At 59.5% G+C, this 14505-nt stretch overlaps 1 protein-coding gene across 2 annotated transcripts; it reads right to left on the bottom strand.

The window, feature by feature from the left end:
* Positions 1 to 2288: 2288 nt before the first annotated feature.
* On the bottom strand, positions 2289 to 13729 carry MFGE8 (milk fat globule EGF and factor V/VIII domain containing). Of its 2 annotated transcripts, none has more exons than XM_055790554.1 (10): positions 13495 to 13729; positions 9665 to 9790; positions 9268 to 9393; positions 8639 to 8752; positions 8018 to 8199; positions 7444 to 7599; positions 6414 to 6558; positions 5345 to 5547; positions 3860 to 4015; positions 2289 to 3738 (listed from the first exon to the last, which is right to left on the bottom strand). In XM_055790554.1, the coding sequence occupies exons 1-10, from the start codon at positions 13565 to 13567 to the stop codon at positions 3595 to 3597; spliced, it is 1425 nt and encodes a 474-aa protein (XP_055646529.1). In that variant the 5' UTR covers positions 13568 to 13729; the 3' UTR covers positions 2289 to 3594. The 2 variants fall into 2 exon arrangements, with proteins under 2 accessions (XP_055646529.1, XP_055646538.1); XM_055790563.1 differs by having other exon boundaries at positions 5345 to 5529; positions 13495 to 13728.
* Between the last annotated feature and the right edge of the window lie 776 nt (positions 13730 to 14505).

Raw genomic sequence — 14505 nt, 5'->3', positions numbered from 1 at the left:
CCCCCAGCCCTGCCACATGGCCGGAGGAGGTGGTGGGACGGATGGCATCCCTGCTGCATCCCAGCTGCATCCCAGCCACCCGTACCCCTCTGCAGTTGCTTGCCCAAGTTACCCACGTCCCCACGAGCTGGCAATTGGGATGGTTCCCTCCACCGACCCCCACAGACAGACAGCCCCACAGGGGCACGCTGCTCCTGGCATGGCCGTGCCGTTGTTTCAGAGCCCAGGAACAAGCCACCAGTGCCCTGTGCTGCCTGCACTGCCTGCACCACAGCACCTGCCAGGAGCCATCCTCTGTCCGGCCTAAGGAGGAGAGCAGTGCGGGCAGAAGGGGAGAGGGATGCTTTTGTGCATCTTTTCACATCAACAGTTCATGGCCCACATTCAGCCACAGTTCTTGTCTGGATATGGCTGACAATGCCCTCCACCTCCTCCTGGGGAGCAGGTGGCACGGGGAAGGATCTGGCCACCAGCAGCCTCCCAAGGAAGGAGGAATCTCCCTCACTCCCTCCTGGATCTCACCCTCTTTTTGGCTTCAGGAATGATCCCAGTTTTGTTTTCTGTTTCCCAAGGGGGACACAGGGTGGGACCATGGGTTTCAGGGTGACCGCGGCTGCGCAGTCAGGGTAGCTCTGACCCAGGAGCACGTGTTTAGGGCATGTGTTTAGGGCTGGCTGAGCTTTTGCTTGAACAGGAGCCATAAAAATGTCATCCCTGTCTTCCCTGCCTCAAACGCAGCAGCTGACAGCTCCGCAGTGGCCCCACTGGAGCGACTTCTTCCTGAAATTCCAGTGGGAACCTGTTGCCCAAGGCTCAAACCGGGGAGGAAAACCAATGTTCCTGGTGGGATGGAAGAGGCTGTGATCCTGGGCTTTCTGGATGAAGGCAAGAGGATGCTCTCCCCGACAGCTGCTTCCTGAGGAACCAGCTCGCGGGCAGCTGGCAGCACCGGCAGCCGAGTCAGCAGGCAGTGGAGTGCTGTGGCCACAGCATGCCGGCCCTCCTGGCCTTCCTGCTGCCCCAGCAACCCAGCCATGTCCAGGAAGAGCATCCGAGAGACAGGAACAAGCCATGAGGGGCTGTGCATGGTGTGGAGGGTGCCCCAGCCCTCACCAACCCCCCCATCCTGGGGCTCTGGAGGGGGAAGGAAATGCCATAGAGCTGGGATGGGGCTCAGCATCCGTCAGAGGATCACACTGTGGGGTAGCAAAAGGCAGGGGGAAGCAGCGGTGGGCACTGAGGATATGTCCCCTGCGCTGACACACAGCATCTGCTCCCATCACCCTCCCCATGGAGCCTCTGCTGTGCCCCTGGCTCGGGGCTGGACTCGGGGCTGGACTCGGAGCAAGCTGCACTTATCTCTGCCTCAGCTTCCCAGCGATAAGGGTGGCATGTCTGGAGGTGAACCAGGCTGACTGTCCCCCCTGTCCCCAGCTCTAGCTGTGGCTGCTATATGTCACCAAGCAGCCACATCCACAATGAATTCAGCCTGGTCTCTGCAAGCACCAACCCCCAGCCCCTCTGGTGCCCAGGGCTGGCCCGAGCCCACCTGCAGGCAGGGCCCAGGGAAGGGGATGCACAGCCGAGCACAGCACCGCTGGCAGCAGGAAGGTGCATGGAGGTTGTCTGGAGCTGCAGGGATGTGGAGCTGCAGTGGGATGCAGGTGGTCCTGCACCATTCATGCCAACCTCAGGGGTTCCTGCTTAGTGTGGCAGGGAGAAGAGCAAAGCTCCTCTGTCCTGTTCACCCCAGCGCTCCTTCCTTACCAGGGACCCCTCAGTGTCGGGGGATCCTGCTCCAGCAGCACCTGTCTCCCCGTCCTGTCCATGGGGGGTCTGCTGGGAGCATCCCCACGGGCAGCCCTGATGAAACTCATAGCTCCCTCCAGCCCTGGGAGTGTGCTGGAGTGTAAGTCGGTTTTGCTCCAAACTGAGATTTGCTCCAGGATCAAAGCCAAAGGAGGAGACGCAGGGCGTGGGGTGCTGATAGCGGCTTCCCCTCCCCAAGTCCCATTCTGCTGCGCCTGGCCAGCTGTGAGCACAGGCTCCAACAGCTGCGACGGGTGGAGGCAGCGGGGAAGATGCACAAAGCCCTGGTACCTTGTTTTTCAGGCAGGGAAGGGAGCTAGAAGGGCCTGTGAAAGCAAGAGAGTTGTGGGGTCAGCACAGCAGCCAGCAGCCCCCCAGGATGGTGGAGGCAGCAGACTCAGAGTGGATCCTGGGGGACCGCCAGACCTCCCGGGCTTTGGGAGATGGCTCTTGGGGAGGCACAGAGCAGCCAACAGTCCCAAAGTTTCAGCTGGTTTTAATACTGTCAAAAACACCCCGGAGGGGGGCCTCCGCTGCCATCCCACCCGGGCTCCCTTGGTGCTTGCCAAAGTGAACCTGCGGCCAGCCCGGCCACATGGCCGCTTTGCATCCCGGCAGGCAGGGGAAGGATCGCACCAGCACTGCTGCCCAGATGCCCTCCCTGCACCCCTGCTTGCCGGTGCCAGGTCTTGCTCATCACCTGCTGCTAATCCCGAGGGCTCGAGCATCACAAAAGGCTCCCCACAACCCCCCAGAAGGGGCAAAACTCAGGTTACAAAATGGGTCATGGCACAGCTCTCTGCCTACTGCATTTTGGTGGTTTGACCACCACCTTTCTCATCTTTTCTCCACACCCTTGTGGCTACAAACCATCCGTCCCCCACTACCAGATTGCAGCCCCCCTGGTCACCTTTGGCCCTGGGGACAAGGGACCTCCTGGCATCCCAAACTGCAGTAAGGTGGGGACGGCAGCAATGCTGAGACTTGGAGGATGCTGGAACCGGCACCTTTGGAAGCGGAATGAGCAGTGCCTGCCAAAATGTCAGCCACAGTGCTGGCCAGGAGTACCCAGCGGGTAGAGCCACCAGCAATGGGGACTTGGTGTCTCTTGATAAGAGCCATCTCATCACTCCGTTCGCACTATGTGGTGCTGACAACGCAGGCAAGGAGACCCAGGGCCTGGCAAAATGGGCAGGGGACAACAGCCAAGTAGGTTTTTCAGAGCCCCTGCTTGTAGACATGCAGGCAGCACGAGGCACATCAGAGGCTGCAAGCCGGGGTGCCTGCCCTAGGCCCCCCCAAAACTCCTGAGCCCTGAGCCCCAGTGCAGGCAGGGGACTGCTGCTGGCTGCAGCCTCTCTGCTGGAAGCAGAAGCAAAAAGGGGGAGAAAATTTGTCTCCAGGCTTAGTCAGGAGGATGCAGCCAAGCCCTGGTTGCACGACAGGGTCCCGCAGCAAAGCCCCATTTGCAGGATGGGGTCCCCCAAGGAAGCCCCAGTTGCAGAAGAGGGTCATCCAGCCAAGACTCAGTCGCAGGAGGGGGTCTCACCCCTGGCTACTGGGGCAAAAGGGCAGGAGCCATCCCTGCATCCCACTTGCAAGGGCCCTGTAAAATGCAGTGCTGTGGCCCCAGCACCAATGGGGGGCAGGGGAGCCCTCCCAACCACCTCCCAAGTTTGGGGACATGGAGAGGGGGGTGTGAGGTTGGAGAAGGAGTGGGCAGGGGCAGGCAGGGTGCGGGCCGGGTGGCAGGGAAGAGCAGCCCCGTCCTTCCTCCCCACGTGCCTACTCATCGCAGCCCAGCAGCTCCACACGCAGAGTGATGCGGTTGTGCCAGGCCACAGGCAGGATGCGGATGAAGCGGGCGTAGAAGGGCACGTCGAACACATTCTTCTTGTGTGAGTAGTTGTCGCTGTTACCGTGGAAGATCTAAGGGGAAAAAGGTGGGTGCCAACACTGCCAGGACCTCCCCACCACCATCCCATCCCTCCCCACAGCGGCATCCCTGAGGCCCGGGAGGTAGCTGCCCACCTTGCCCTGCCCCACACACCTTGGTGCTGTTCTTCTGGCCATCCTGGTAGAGGGTCCAGGTTGTGCCATTGTCACTGTAGGCCACCTTGTAGGCTGCCACATATTGGATGTGCCCAAAGTCACGGGCTCCTTGTGTGATGATGCCCGTCACCTTCTTCTGGTCCCGGAGGTCAATCTGGCGTGGAGACAAGGCTTGCTGAGGCTCCTCGCAGGAGCGGTGCTCCCACCCCAGAGCATCCTGCGTGTCCCAGAGGTAGCTGGGACATGCTGGCCCTCGCAAGTCAAGAATGGAGAAGACACCACTCGACCCCTGCCCAATGCCAGAGCAACCAACAAAGAACTGCTGTGAAATATTTGACCCATGAACACTTGCAGCATCCCTCAAAGCAACCCAAAGCGGGATACAAACCCCACTGCCTCAGCACTCTTTCCCACCCCTACCCCCCTGACATCTTTTGCTGAAAAGGGAATTCAATGTGGGAATGACAGCAAAAAATCTCAATTCAAAAAAAAATAAAGGATTCCCGGAGGAAATGCATTTCCACTGGAAAGTGATTCTGGCTGAGAAAATATGCAGTTCAGCACAGTCTGACATTTGGGTAGTGAGATGGTTTCTGTTCTCTTTACTCTGCCACACTGCTACTGCTGCTGGCACGCCACAGGGTAAACCAGCAAATGAGCTGAGCTGTCTCCTTAATTTAGTTCCCATTTTATGTTCGTTGAGGGCAGTACTAGCTATACATACACATGTGTATGTGTATATATATGACTGTGCATGTAAATCTATATACATGTACACAAACAGGCAGCCTGTGGTGCAACAGCCCAACTTGGTCATCCTGACCACATCAGCAGACATCTTGATAAGCTGGTTTATTTAGGGCCATGAAGCAGCTGCTTTTAATCATTTCCCAAATAAAAAGCGGGACAAATATCTAAACTGCTTTGTCCTATTATGTCATGAAATCATGTGAAAAGTACAAAAACAGTGGAGGAAAGAAAACTGAGAAGGAAATTTCAAAACTATTTGTTCCCATTCCAGACTGGGAATAGAAAAGCAAACCTGATTTTTTCCTGCAAAACAGAAACACGGTGTTCTGGGCAGCTGGAGGGTTATGGGGCAGTCATCCCGGGCTGCAACGGCACTTCCCAAGGGGATGATGCAGAACTGGGGTGCTGTGGACTCAGTGTACCCTACAAGAAGGTCTATGGAGGCAGCACCACCCTGTCCCTACGGGCACTGGTGTTTCTGACCCAGAGCTCCAGCACCGCAGTTAAAACTGCTGGCCACAGCCCCATCTGGGCATGCCCCTGCGATCCCAGCTTGGGGAGGGCACTGCTGGGCTGTGTGCCCCACACCAAGGCTCCAGCTGTGCCGTCCCAGTGGCTCTGCCCAGCCTCTCCCACCGTGCACGTCCTGCGGAAGCACAGGAGTGGCCCAGGGCACAGCTGCAGGAGCTAGGGAGGAGAAAAGAGGTTACAGAGGAAGGGCACCAAGACCCACCTGCAGCCACTCAGACTGGCCGTTGTGGAGTGCTGTCCAGGCGTTGGTTTTGCCCGTCTTGTCCAGGCGAGCGTAATGTGGGTGCCAGGTAAAGGCGTCGATGCCCCAGGTCTTGTAGACACTGGAGGCTGTGATCTGCTGGTCGGAGATCAGGCGGGACTTCATGCCCAGAGGCTCCGAGCAACCTGCCGTGTTGAAATAAACTGTAACACAACAGTTTACACAGACAGTGAAAAGGAAAGAGTCCACAGCACCATCCTGAGCAAAACCCCACAGCCCTGGCAGATGCCATCCCCAAATTCCCACATTCCCACTGCCCATAGCAGCAGGCAGGGCCAGGCAGGGAAAGGCTCAGCAGAGGCACAGGGTCACAGCCAGCTCGCCTTTTCCCAGGATTTTTAGCTCCCAGCTATTCCCTGGCTCACAGTGCCTCCTGCTGCAGGAACGCAAGGACATCCCCACAGCACAGTCCCAAAATACAGATGGCTTCGGCAGGAGGCAGAAGAGGATGCTTTCACAGGTGAAGAGAGCAATGCAAAGACACCCCCATCTGAAAGCACGGCTGGCACTGCACCCATGCAGTGGCAGGACAGGACCCAAGACCCCACAGCACCCCACTCCCACACGGGCACTGGGTCCCTCCCGCCCAGCTGCTGGGGATGTGCTGCAGGGCAGGAATGTGGGAGGCACAGGGAAAGGGCTCTGGCTAATCATCCCTCATGTTTCCCAGAGGACTTTGATCCTCCAGTGCTTCACAAGTTCTCCAGCAGGAAAAAGCATCCAGTTCACAGCTCACACAGGGAGGGGACACAATAAAAATCCCAGCTTGGGAAGGTGTTAGCAGCATGAGAATGCAGCTCGAACCTGGCTGAGCTGGTGGGATTAGTGGCTTGTGCTCCCCAAAGGCACCCGTGGGTATTTCCAGGCATCACATAGCCAGCACGAGGAAAAACAAGCGCTAACAAATCCCCTGCCCCAGGTGATGAGAAGCAGTACGAGGGGCGATGCCCTGCCCAATGTCACCCCCTGCCCTGTGGTCCCTTGGAAGGGAACAGCCACCCATATTTACCATTCATCTCACAGCCGATAAGTTCAAAGCGCAGCGTGCAGGCACGGCGGCACATCACGGGGTAGATGCGGATGAACTGGGCGACGATGGGAGGGTTAAACATGTTGGTCTGCATGGTACCATAGTCCACGTTCCCCTGGAAAACCTGTAATGGAGAGCAGGACTGAGTGCCCCAGCTCTCCCACAGCCTCACGCATGAAATCCCTTGGCCCAGCAGACGCACAGGCCTCGCACAGGCCTCGGCACCGCCGGCAGCAAAAGCAGGGGAAGCTGGGCTCTGCTTTTGTGCCCTCGAGCAGTGCATGACCTTGCAGCAGCTCCACTCACAAGAGAACATTGCAACACTCCCTGCTCCATCCTTGCCCCATGGAGCTAGACATGCAGCAACATGCACTCCCTCCCACTATGGCAATACTCCTCAAATCACAAGAAGCGGAGAGGTGGCTCACTTCTTTCTTTTTAACACAATAAACAGAGTCAGGTTGTGTTTTCATGCATTTTTTCCACTGCTGCAGAAACAAGAGAAACTTTCCTCTTTTTTTTCCAAGAGAGGCAGATACTCCCAGCCATCCCCTGGATACTCAAAAACCATCCAGGAGATGCTTGCCATAAAAAACTGCTATCAACAAGTACTCCTGCTTTGAGAGCGACACACACTGTCAGCTCATGCTTGCTGCAGACACAGCACCGAGCTGTGTAAGCCGTTCACTCGCACTTCCAGACCATGCCCAGTTCCCACAGTGTGTCAGCAATAAAGATATTATCTGAATGACCTAAATAAGTCAGCGCTACATCTTTGGTTATGCTTATTATGGCAAATTAAACAGAGCCAGAGAGCGCTGCCTGCTGCTGGAACCGCCTGTGTCGTCACACTGCTAGGACCAGTTCCCAGCATGGCTTTGACCCAGGTCAAAAGCACCTTCCCAAACATGGGGACAGTTTGGGGTGCAGCTCACAGCCACCCCAGCGCCCACAGCACCGCTGGGTAGGGAGAGCTGGCACAGCCCCCACATGGAGCATTGCAGCCCACCTTCTCTGTGTCCTTCTTCTCGTCCTTGCAGAAGGTAAACTCCCGCCCATCCAGGCTGTAGGCAACTTTGTAGGCGCGGACGTACTCTGGCTGGCCCACACGGCGAGCGCCTTGCGTGATGATCCCGCTCAGCCGCATCTTCCGCAGCAGGTTGGCCTGGGGAGGGGAGAAGAGCATGAGCAGGACAGTGTGGATGGGGTGCACAGCCCCTGTGCCCACCAGCACCGCCAAGCCTGGATGGGAGGGTGGGCTCAGTCTCAGCACTGGGACCAGGAGAAGGGGCTGCTCAGGACACTTTGACCTCCTCAGGGCAAAAGCCCTCCATCCCTCCAGCATTCCATGCCAGGGCGAGCAGAGAAGGGGGGACCACCACCCCAGGTCCCCATCTTCCCTGCAGGAACCTTGCCTTCTCCAGGCACATCACAAGATGCCCCTGGGTGGCACCTTGCTGCAGCAGTTTAGCCCCACATTTGCCACCAGGAGCAGAGAAATCCCATGACAGCAGCCCTGTAAGACCAGCCATGGCTACCAGGGCTGCCTGCTATCCTGGTGTTCCCAGTCCTGCTGCAGGTACCTGGATCCAGGGGTTCTTGTCATAGTTGCTGGAGGTCCAGGCGTTGACGATGCCGTGGTTGTTGAGGCGGGCGAGCTCTGGACCCCAGCGCTGGAGGCCAAGGAAGCCGTAGTGGACAGAAGATGCTGAAAGCTGAGCATCAGAGATGGCTCCTCCTTCCATGCCCAGGAGAACTGCGCAGCCTGCGAGCAGTGGGGTCATCAGCACCAGAAAGAGATGATGACCAGGGAGCAAAACCAGGGGGTCATTTGCCTGTTGTCTGGAGCCAGGGCAGGAGATGGAGGCCAGCCCTAGGACCAGGCTGTCCCCAAGGTGTCCCCCCATCCCTACCAGTCTTCAGCCAAAACAGCACCACCCATCAGCCCCTCTCAAAGCATGGAGGTCTGGGAGGAAAGGGCTGCTCTGGACTCCCCACAGACAGCACTTTCCCGGGGGTGCTACCTCCATCAAGACCAGGACTGCTGGCATCAAGGGCAGCTGGCACACAAGCACCCACAGCTGCCCTCCAGATCCCCCAAACCACCTGGTGAGATCTCTCCTGGGCATGATGGCAATGGGCAACAGAGCAGTGGGGAACACGAAGCGAAAGGGAATTCTGTACAGTTGGTGCCAGGGACTTACGGACATGGCAGGTCTTCCCCAAGAACGGAGAAGGGCATTTGCAGGTGTAGTCGCCATCCAGGTCCAGGCAGGTGCCTCCATTTTTGCAAGGCTGGGAGTAGCACTCGTTCTTGTCTAGGAGACAGAGTGGGGGAGCTCAGAGGTGACTCCAGAGCCAGGCCTGGGGAGGAGGCCCCTCATTCAGGGCAGCGGGAAGAGGGGGAGGCATCCCCTAAGCAAGGGCCATGGCAGGGTCCCTGCTGATACAGTGGCACAGGTTGAAGCTCTGACCCATGGAGCTGCCTAAATCACGTCCCTGCTGACTGCAGCCACATGGGTGCATCAGGACAGGTAGCCACAGCAAGGCTGGGAGCCTGCGTGGAGCAGGTTGAGCCTTGAGACACCCATTGCCCCATTACTCGAGGTACCATGTCCCTCCAGAGATGCAGAGCAAGACTCAGACACAGCCGTGACCCCGTGTCCCTCCACCCTGCAAGGTCCAAACCAGCCCGTGGTCCCCGACAGAGCCTAGCACCCAATGCAGCCACAGCTGCAAGACTCCAGATGTCCCCCTGGTGCTGCCCAGGGGGTCCCCAAGCCCTTAGCGGCAGAGCAGCCCCCCTCAGTCCCCCCCACCCCACTGTACTCACTGTTCTGGCAGTGCACCCCATCGTACCCTGCAGGGCACTTGCAGATGTAGTCAGTGAAGACATCCCCCCGGTTTGGGACCAGCTGGCATTCACCGTTGTTGTGGCAAGGATTGGGGTGGCAGGGGCCTGGAAAAGGGGGAAAAATGACGGTAACACGGGCATAGGTAGAAAATAAGAGCATCTAGTGGGCTACTGCTCCCCAAAGACATTGCATTCCCCCCAAGTAATGGAGGTCACCGCATCCCTTCTTGGATCTCCACTCTATATGCCCATCAGCAAGGCTGGACCCCAGAACCAGATCCCAGGCCCAGTGGTGCAGAGCCACAACGAGAGCATGCTGTCACGCTGCAGGGCTCCTGGCCTTCATGGAGCATCCATGAGGGGGTCAGCCCCTCACCTTTCTCTGTCTCATTGCAGTCAATCCCAACGTAGCCCTCAGGGCAGATGCAGAAGAAGGGGGTCTCATTAATCCCGGTCAGGCAGGTGCCCCCATTCTGACAGTGGTTCACATCACAGAAGTCCCCTAGAAGTAAAGCCATGTGTCACTGCAAGCCATCCCTAAGGCAAGCATCCAGTAGAGCCCCACGGATCCACACAGAGGCATCCCAGCTCAACAGTAGGAACTGCTCCCCTGCAGATGCTGTGGGAAGAGGAGCACCTGGCATGGACCACTTGCTGGATCCTGCACGGGATCATCGGCATTCAAGAGCAATGGCTGAGACCAGGAACACGAGAGAGCGGCCAGGACCTGCCCTGCCCTGGTTTAAAAGGGGTTTAACAGAACCTGCATATCAAACCAAAGCCAGAGGAAACCCAGGGGTTTTGTGCGTCAGATGTTTCTGCCGCTCAGCGGGGAAGTAGGGGCAGCCAAGCTGGGGCTTGCTCAGGCACGAGCAGGACAGGATTATTAAAGGGAACAAGGCTGGTCCTATTGCTTGGTTTTGCTAATGAAAGTTAGCATTCATAAGACACACACAAAAAAAAAATTATTGTAGGGGGAGCCCGCATGCCTCAGTTCATGCGAGGAGGGAGCACAGTGTCCATCCCTGCATGACGCCTGCCAGACCTCCATCACTCTCCCAGCAGCTCCCACGAGGCTGGTTCCCCCAGGGAACTGACAGGGCTGTACCATCTTCCCTGCCTGTTCATCCACCTCCAGCATCCCCCCATGGCATTGAGTTGGGGGGGGGGGGGGGGAAGGAGGCGTGCTACAAGGGTGGCTTCTGCCAGAAGACACGAGGAGCTGTCCCCATGTTGGAGAGCACCAGTCCCAAACAACTCCGAGACAGACCCACTGCTGCCCAAAGCTGAGCCCATCACCAACACTCATTTGCTTCTGTGATAATATATGTAAGATAAGGTAAGAAATGCTGCACAGCAGCTATGTGACAGGAGTGAAAAAAATGTGAGAGAAGCAGCCCTGCAGAAACCCGTGTCAGAGGAGGGGAGGACGTGCTCCAGGTGCCAGAGCAGGGAATCCCCGGTAAGCTCTGGTGAATACCACAGGGAAACAAGTGGTCCCCCTGTAAGCTGTGGTGAATACCACAGTGAAGCAGCTTGTCTCCCTGCAGCCTGTGGAGGACTCCACGCAGAGCAGTCTGTTCTGATGAGCTGTGCCCCATGGAAAGGACCCACACTGGAGCAGTTCATGAAGAACTGCAGCCCACGGGAAGGACCTACGTTGAAGCTTTTTCATCTGTTCTCCCCTCCGTCCTGCTGACGAGGGGGAGTGAGGGAGCGGTTGGGTGGGCACCTGGCAGCCAGCCGAGGCCAACCCACTGTACTCATCAACCTTCTGCTCCCCATTACAGTGCTGAATTAGACTGCAAGAGCCAAGCTGAAATTCCTCCCACCCCCAATTTGTTCTGACTCAAGAGCTGCAAGATAGTAACGCTCTCTGTAAACCTGGACCAGATTCCCACAGATCTGGCTGAAAGCCTCAACAGCTCCTCACCAAGCACCGGAATGGCACACACCTTGATGCCAGACTCTTCTCTGCCACGCTGCAGCGGTCAGAGGAAGGGCTGAACTCAGGTGGAGACCCAGGAATAACCCCCCACTACCTGCATGCCCTGAAGAAGGTGGAAGTTAATGAGCTGTGGCTTCGCCGCCCAGACCCACACCAAACAGCACGGCTCTCATTAGCCTAAGCCACTACACAGTGAGCTCTTACTCATTAGTCTTTTAATAGCAGGGCTCCATTGAGTTAATCCCACTCTTCCTGACACTCCACATCTGTAGGGTACACACTGGTGGCAGACAGGCCTGCATTACGTGAAGGCTTCTGAAAAGATGCTGTAGCTCCCTTAGCCCAGCCTCAGGAGGCAGAAAAACTTGGGCACTGGTTCAAGTCACTGCCTGCACTGCCCAGCCTGTTCTGCATGACCTCATGCTCCATCAATGTGCTGCCATGAGCTACAGCACGGGAGGAGAGCTAGTGCTGATAGTGGGGATGCCTCTGCCCCACGCCCCTCCGCAGGTCTCGGGCACATCCAGCCGCCCCATCCCAAGGACCTCTCCCGGCAGCCGGCCGAGGCCACACAAACAGAGCTGCTTCTGTTCGGCCATGGGGGCCGGCTGCTTCCCCAGGCACGGAGCGCCAACGAACGTGTGCTCCCCAGCATCCGCGCTGCCTCCGATGCAGGAGTTTCTGGGGTGGGACACAGCAGCAAAGGAGCTAGGGCTCCTCCCAGGGCCAGGACAGGAGGGGTCCCCCAGTTTTGGACTCCAATTATCCCAAGTAACTGGGCTCCCTTTTATCCCCTCCCAGGAATAATCTGTTACGCGGTGGGTCCTACTAGCCAGCCCCCTGGCTAGCAGCAAGACAAACAGGTCACATTTTCCACTGCAGGAAAATAGTTTTGGATGCTCCTATTTCTTAGCTGTTTCAGGCCTGGTTTTGGAGCCATTCAGCATCTCCATCCTCCTCACACACATTTTTCTCCCATCAGAGACAGAGCTGTCACAGGCTGGACAATCAGGAACCAAGGCAACAAAGATCAGCCACCGCTTTTGGAAATGTTTGCTTATATGAACCCACAGGCTGGCTGGAAGGCAAAAATAACATCCTCCAAAAACTGGGATGGCTTATCCCAGCAGAGCTGGGGGAGGTCAGGTCAAGCCTGTCTCGCGAGGGCAAAATAGGCACCTCTGCCCAAGGAGAGGGAGCACAAACAGGGTCGTCGTCCCCAGCACACTTTCCACCACCTTTGTCCCCTGGCCTGGAGCCCACAGTTGGTCTTTGCTGCCCTTTTCCCTGGTCTCATCCCTTTGGGAGTCAACGACCCCAGGGATGATCCACAGAGTGCTGATGGAGCAGCTTCTCCCCGGGATTCCCCTGGCCGGACCAGCCAGGTGCGCTGTGCCAGGCAGTCCCAGGGAAGCTGTTTACATCGCAGGCGCAGTTATCTAAGCCTGAAAGCACGGGACAGCCCCGCTGGGCTGCTCGGGACTGGGGAGCAGGGACAGGGACAGGGACAGGGACATGGCCCTGAGCTCCTCTGGTGCTGCAGCCCTGAGCGCCGCACACCCCCTTGCCCCCCCTGCACCCCACACAGGGCAGCCCGCACGCTCTCACCCTGCACCCCAGATGCTCTCACTCTGCACCCTGGATCCCCAGCACTCCAGATCCCCAGGACCTCAGGCTCCCCCTGTTCCCCTAGATCCCCTGCACACCAGACAACCCTGCACCCTGATTCCCCGGCACCCCTGATCCCCTGCACCCCGGGGTCCCTGGCACCCTGGATTCCCTGCACCCCAGCTCCCCTGCACCCTGGCTCCCCTGAACCCCGGGCTCCCCTGGCACCCTGGATCCCCTGCACCCCGGCTCCCCTGAACCCAGGGCTCCCTGGCACCCTGGATCCCCTGCACCCCGGCTCCTCTGAACCCCGGGCTCCCCTGGCACCCTGGATCCCCTGCACCCCGGCTCCCCTGCACCCCGAGCTCCCTGGCACCCTGGATCCCCTGCACCCCGGCTCCTCTGAACCCCGGGCTCCCTGGCACCCTGGATCCCCTGCACCCCGGCTCCTCTGAACCCCGGGCTCCCTGGCACCCTGGATCCCCTGCACCCCGGCTCCTCTGAACCCCGGGCTCCCTGGCACCCTGGATCCCCTGCACCCCGGCTCCTCTGAACCCCGGGCTCCCTGGCACCCTGGATCCTCTGCACCCCTGCACCGCGGCACCCCGGCTCCCCGACACCCCACAGCGGCCCGGCACCCCGGCACTCACCGACCACGATCAGCAGCAGCGAGAGCCCCAGCCCCAGGGCGAGCAGCGCCTGCCACTGCCTCACCGCCCTCATGCTGCGTCCCGACCCGCGCCGAGCCGAGCCGAGCCGAGCCGAGCCGAGCCGCACCGACCCGCGCCGCGCCGAGCCGAGCCGAGCCGAGCCGAGCCGAGCCGAGCCGAGCCGAGCCGAGCCGAGCCGAGCCGAGCCGAGCCGCGCCGACCCGCGCCGCTCCGCGCCGCTCCGCCGCGGGGCTCGGGGCGGGGAGTGACTCAGCCCGGCCCGGCGCGGCCCCACGTGCTCTGCCGCCCGCCCCCGGGGCGGGACCGGCCCCTCCGCGCCGGGCAGAGGCTGACCCGCGGGGCGGCCCCCCCGAGAGCCCCCGCCGGGGAGCGGGGGGTGGCTGCCGGCTGGGAGAGCGGGGGGGCAGGCAGCAAGCGGGGTGCAGGCGGCAAAGGGGGTGCCTGCGGGGGCGGGGAGGGGGGGTGGGCGGCTGGGGGCTGCAGCAGCAAGGGGGGTACCCCCGCCCCGGGTGCAAGGTGTAGGCAGGGGCGGGGGGGCGAGAGGCAGGGCTGGGAGACTGGCCTCAGCCAAAGGTGCTTCATTAGCGGCCGGGAAGCGAGAGCCACCGCGGCACGCTGGTGATGCTCCGGGTGCGGGGGGCCGCTGGCTCAGCCCCTGGCCCTCGGGTGGCCGCTGGGGACTTCTTGAGCCTGGCAGTGCCCAGCCCTGGCTGGCAGGCAGAGGGGTGCAGGGCTGGACCGGGATGCACAGGGGGCTGCCAGCACTTGGTAGGAGGAAAAGCTGTCTTGCAGCGTAAACCCTGCTTTTCTCTCCCTGGGTGGAGAGAAAGCTGGAGAGGGCTTCCCCTCCGCGGGGACCTGGCATGCATGAGTGCCTTGTGCCACCCTGGGCACCCAGCATGCCAGCAGCATGGGGTTTTCCCAGGCTCCTCCTAACCAGCATCAGGGAAAACAGCTTGCAGCCAGGTCAGGTGTGCATGGGAGGGAAAG

Source organism: Falco peregrinus, chromosome 1 (genome assembly GCF_023634155.1).
Source record: "Falco peregrinus isolate bFalPer1 chromosome 1, bFalPer1.pri, whole genome shotgun sequence".
In the NCBI taxonomy this organism is placed as follows: domain Eukaryota; kingdom Metazoa; phylum Chordata; class Aves; order Falconiformes; family Falconidae; genus Falco; species Falco peregrinus.
The sequence above is the reverse complement of the archived record's forward strand: the minus strand, read 5'-3'. Positions and strand labels throughout refer to the sequence as shown.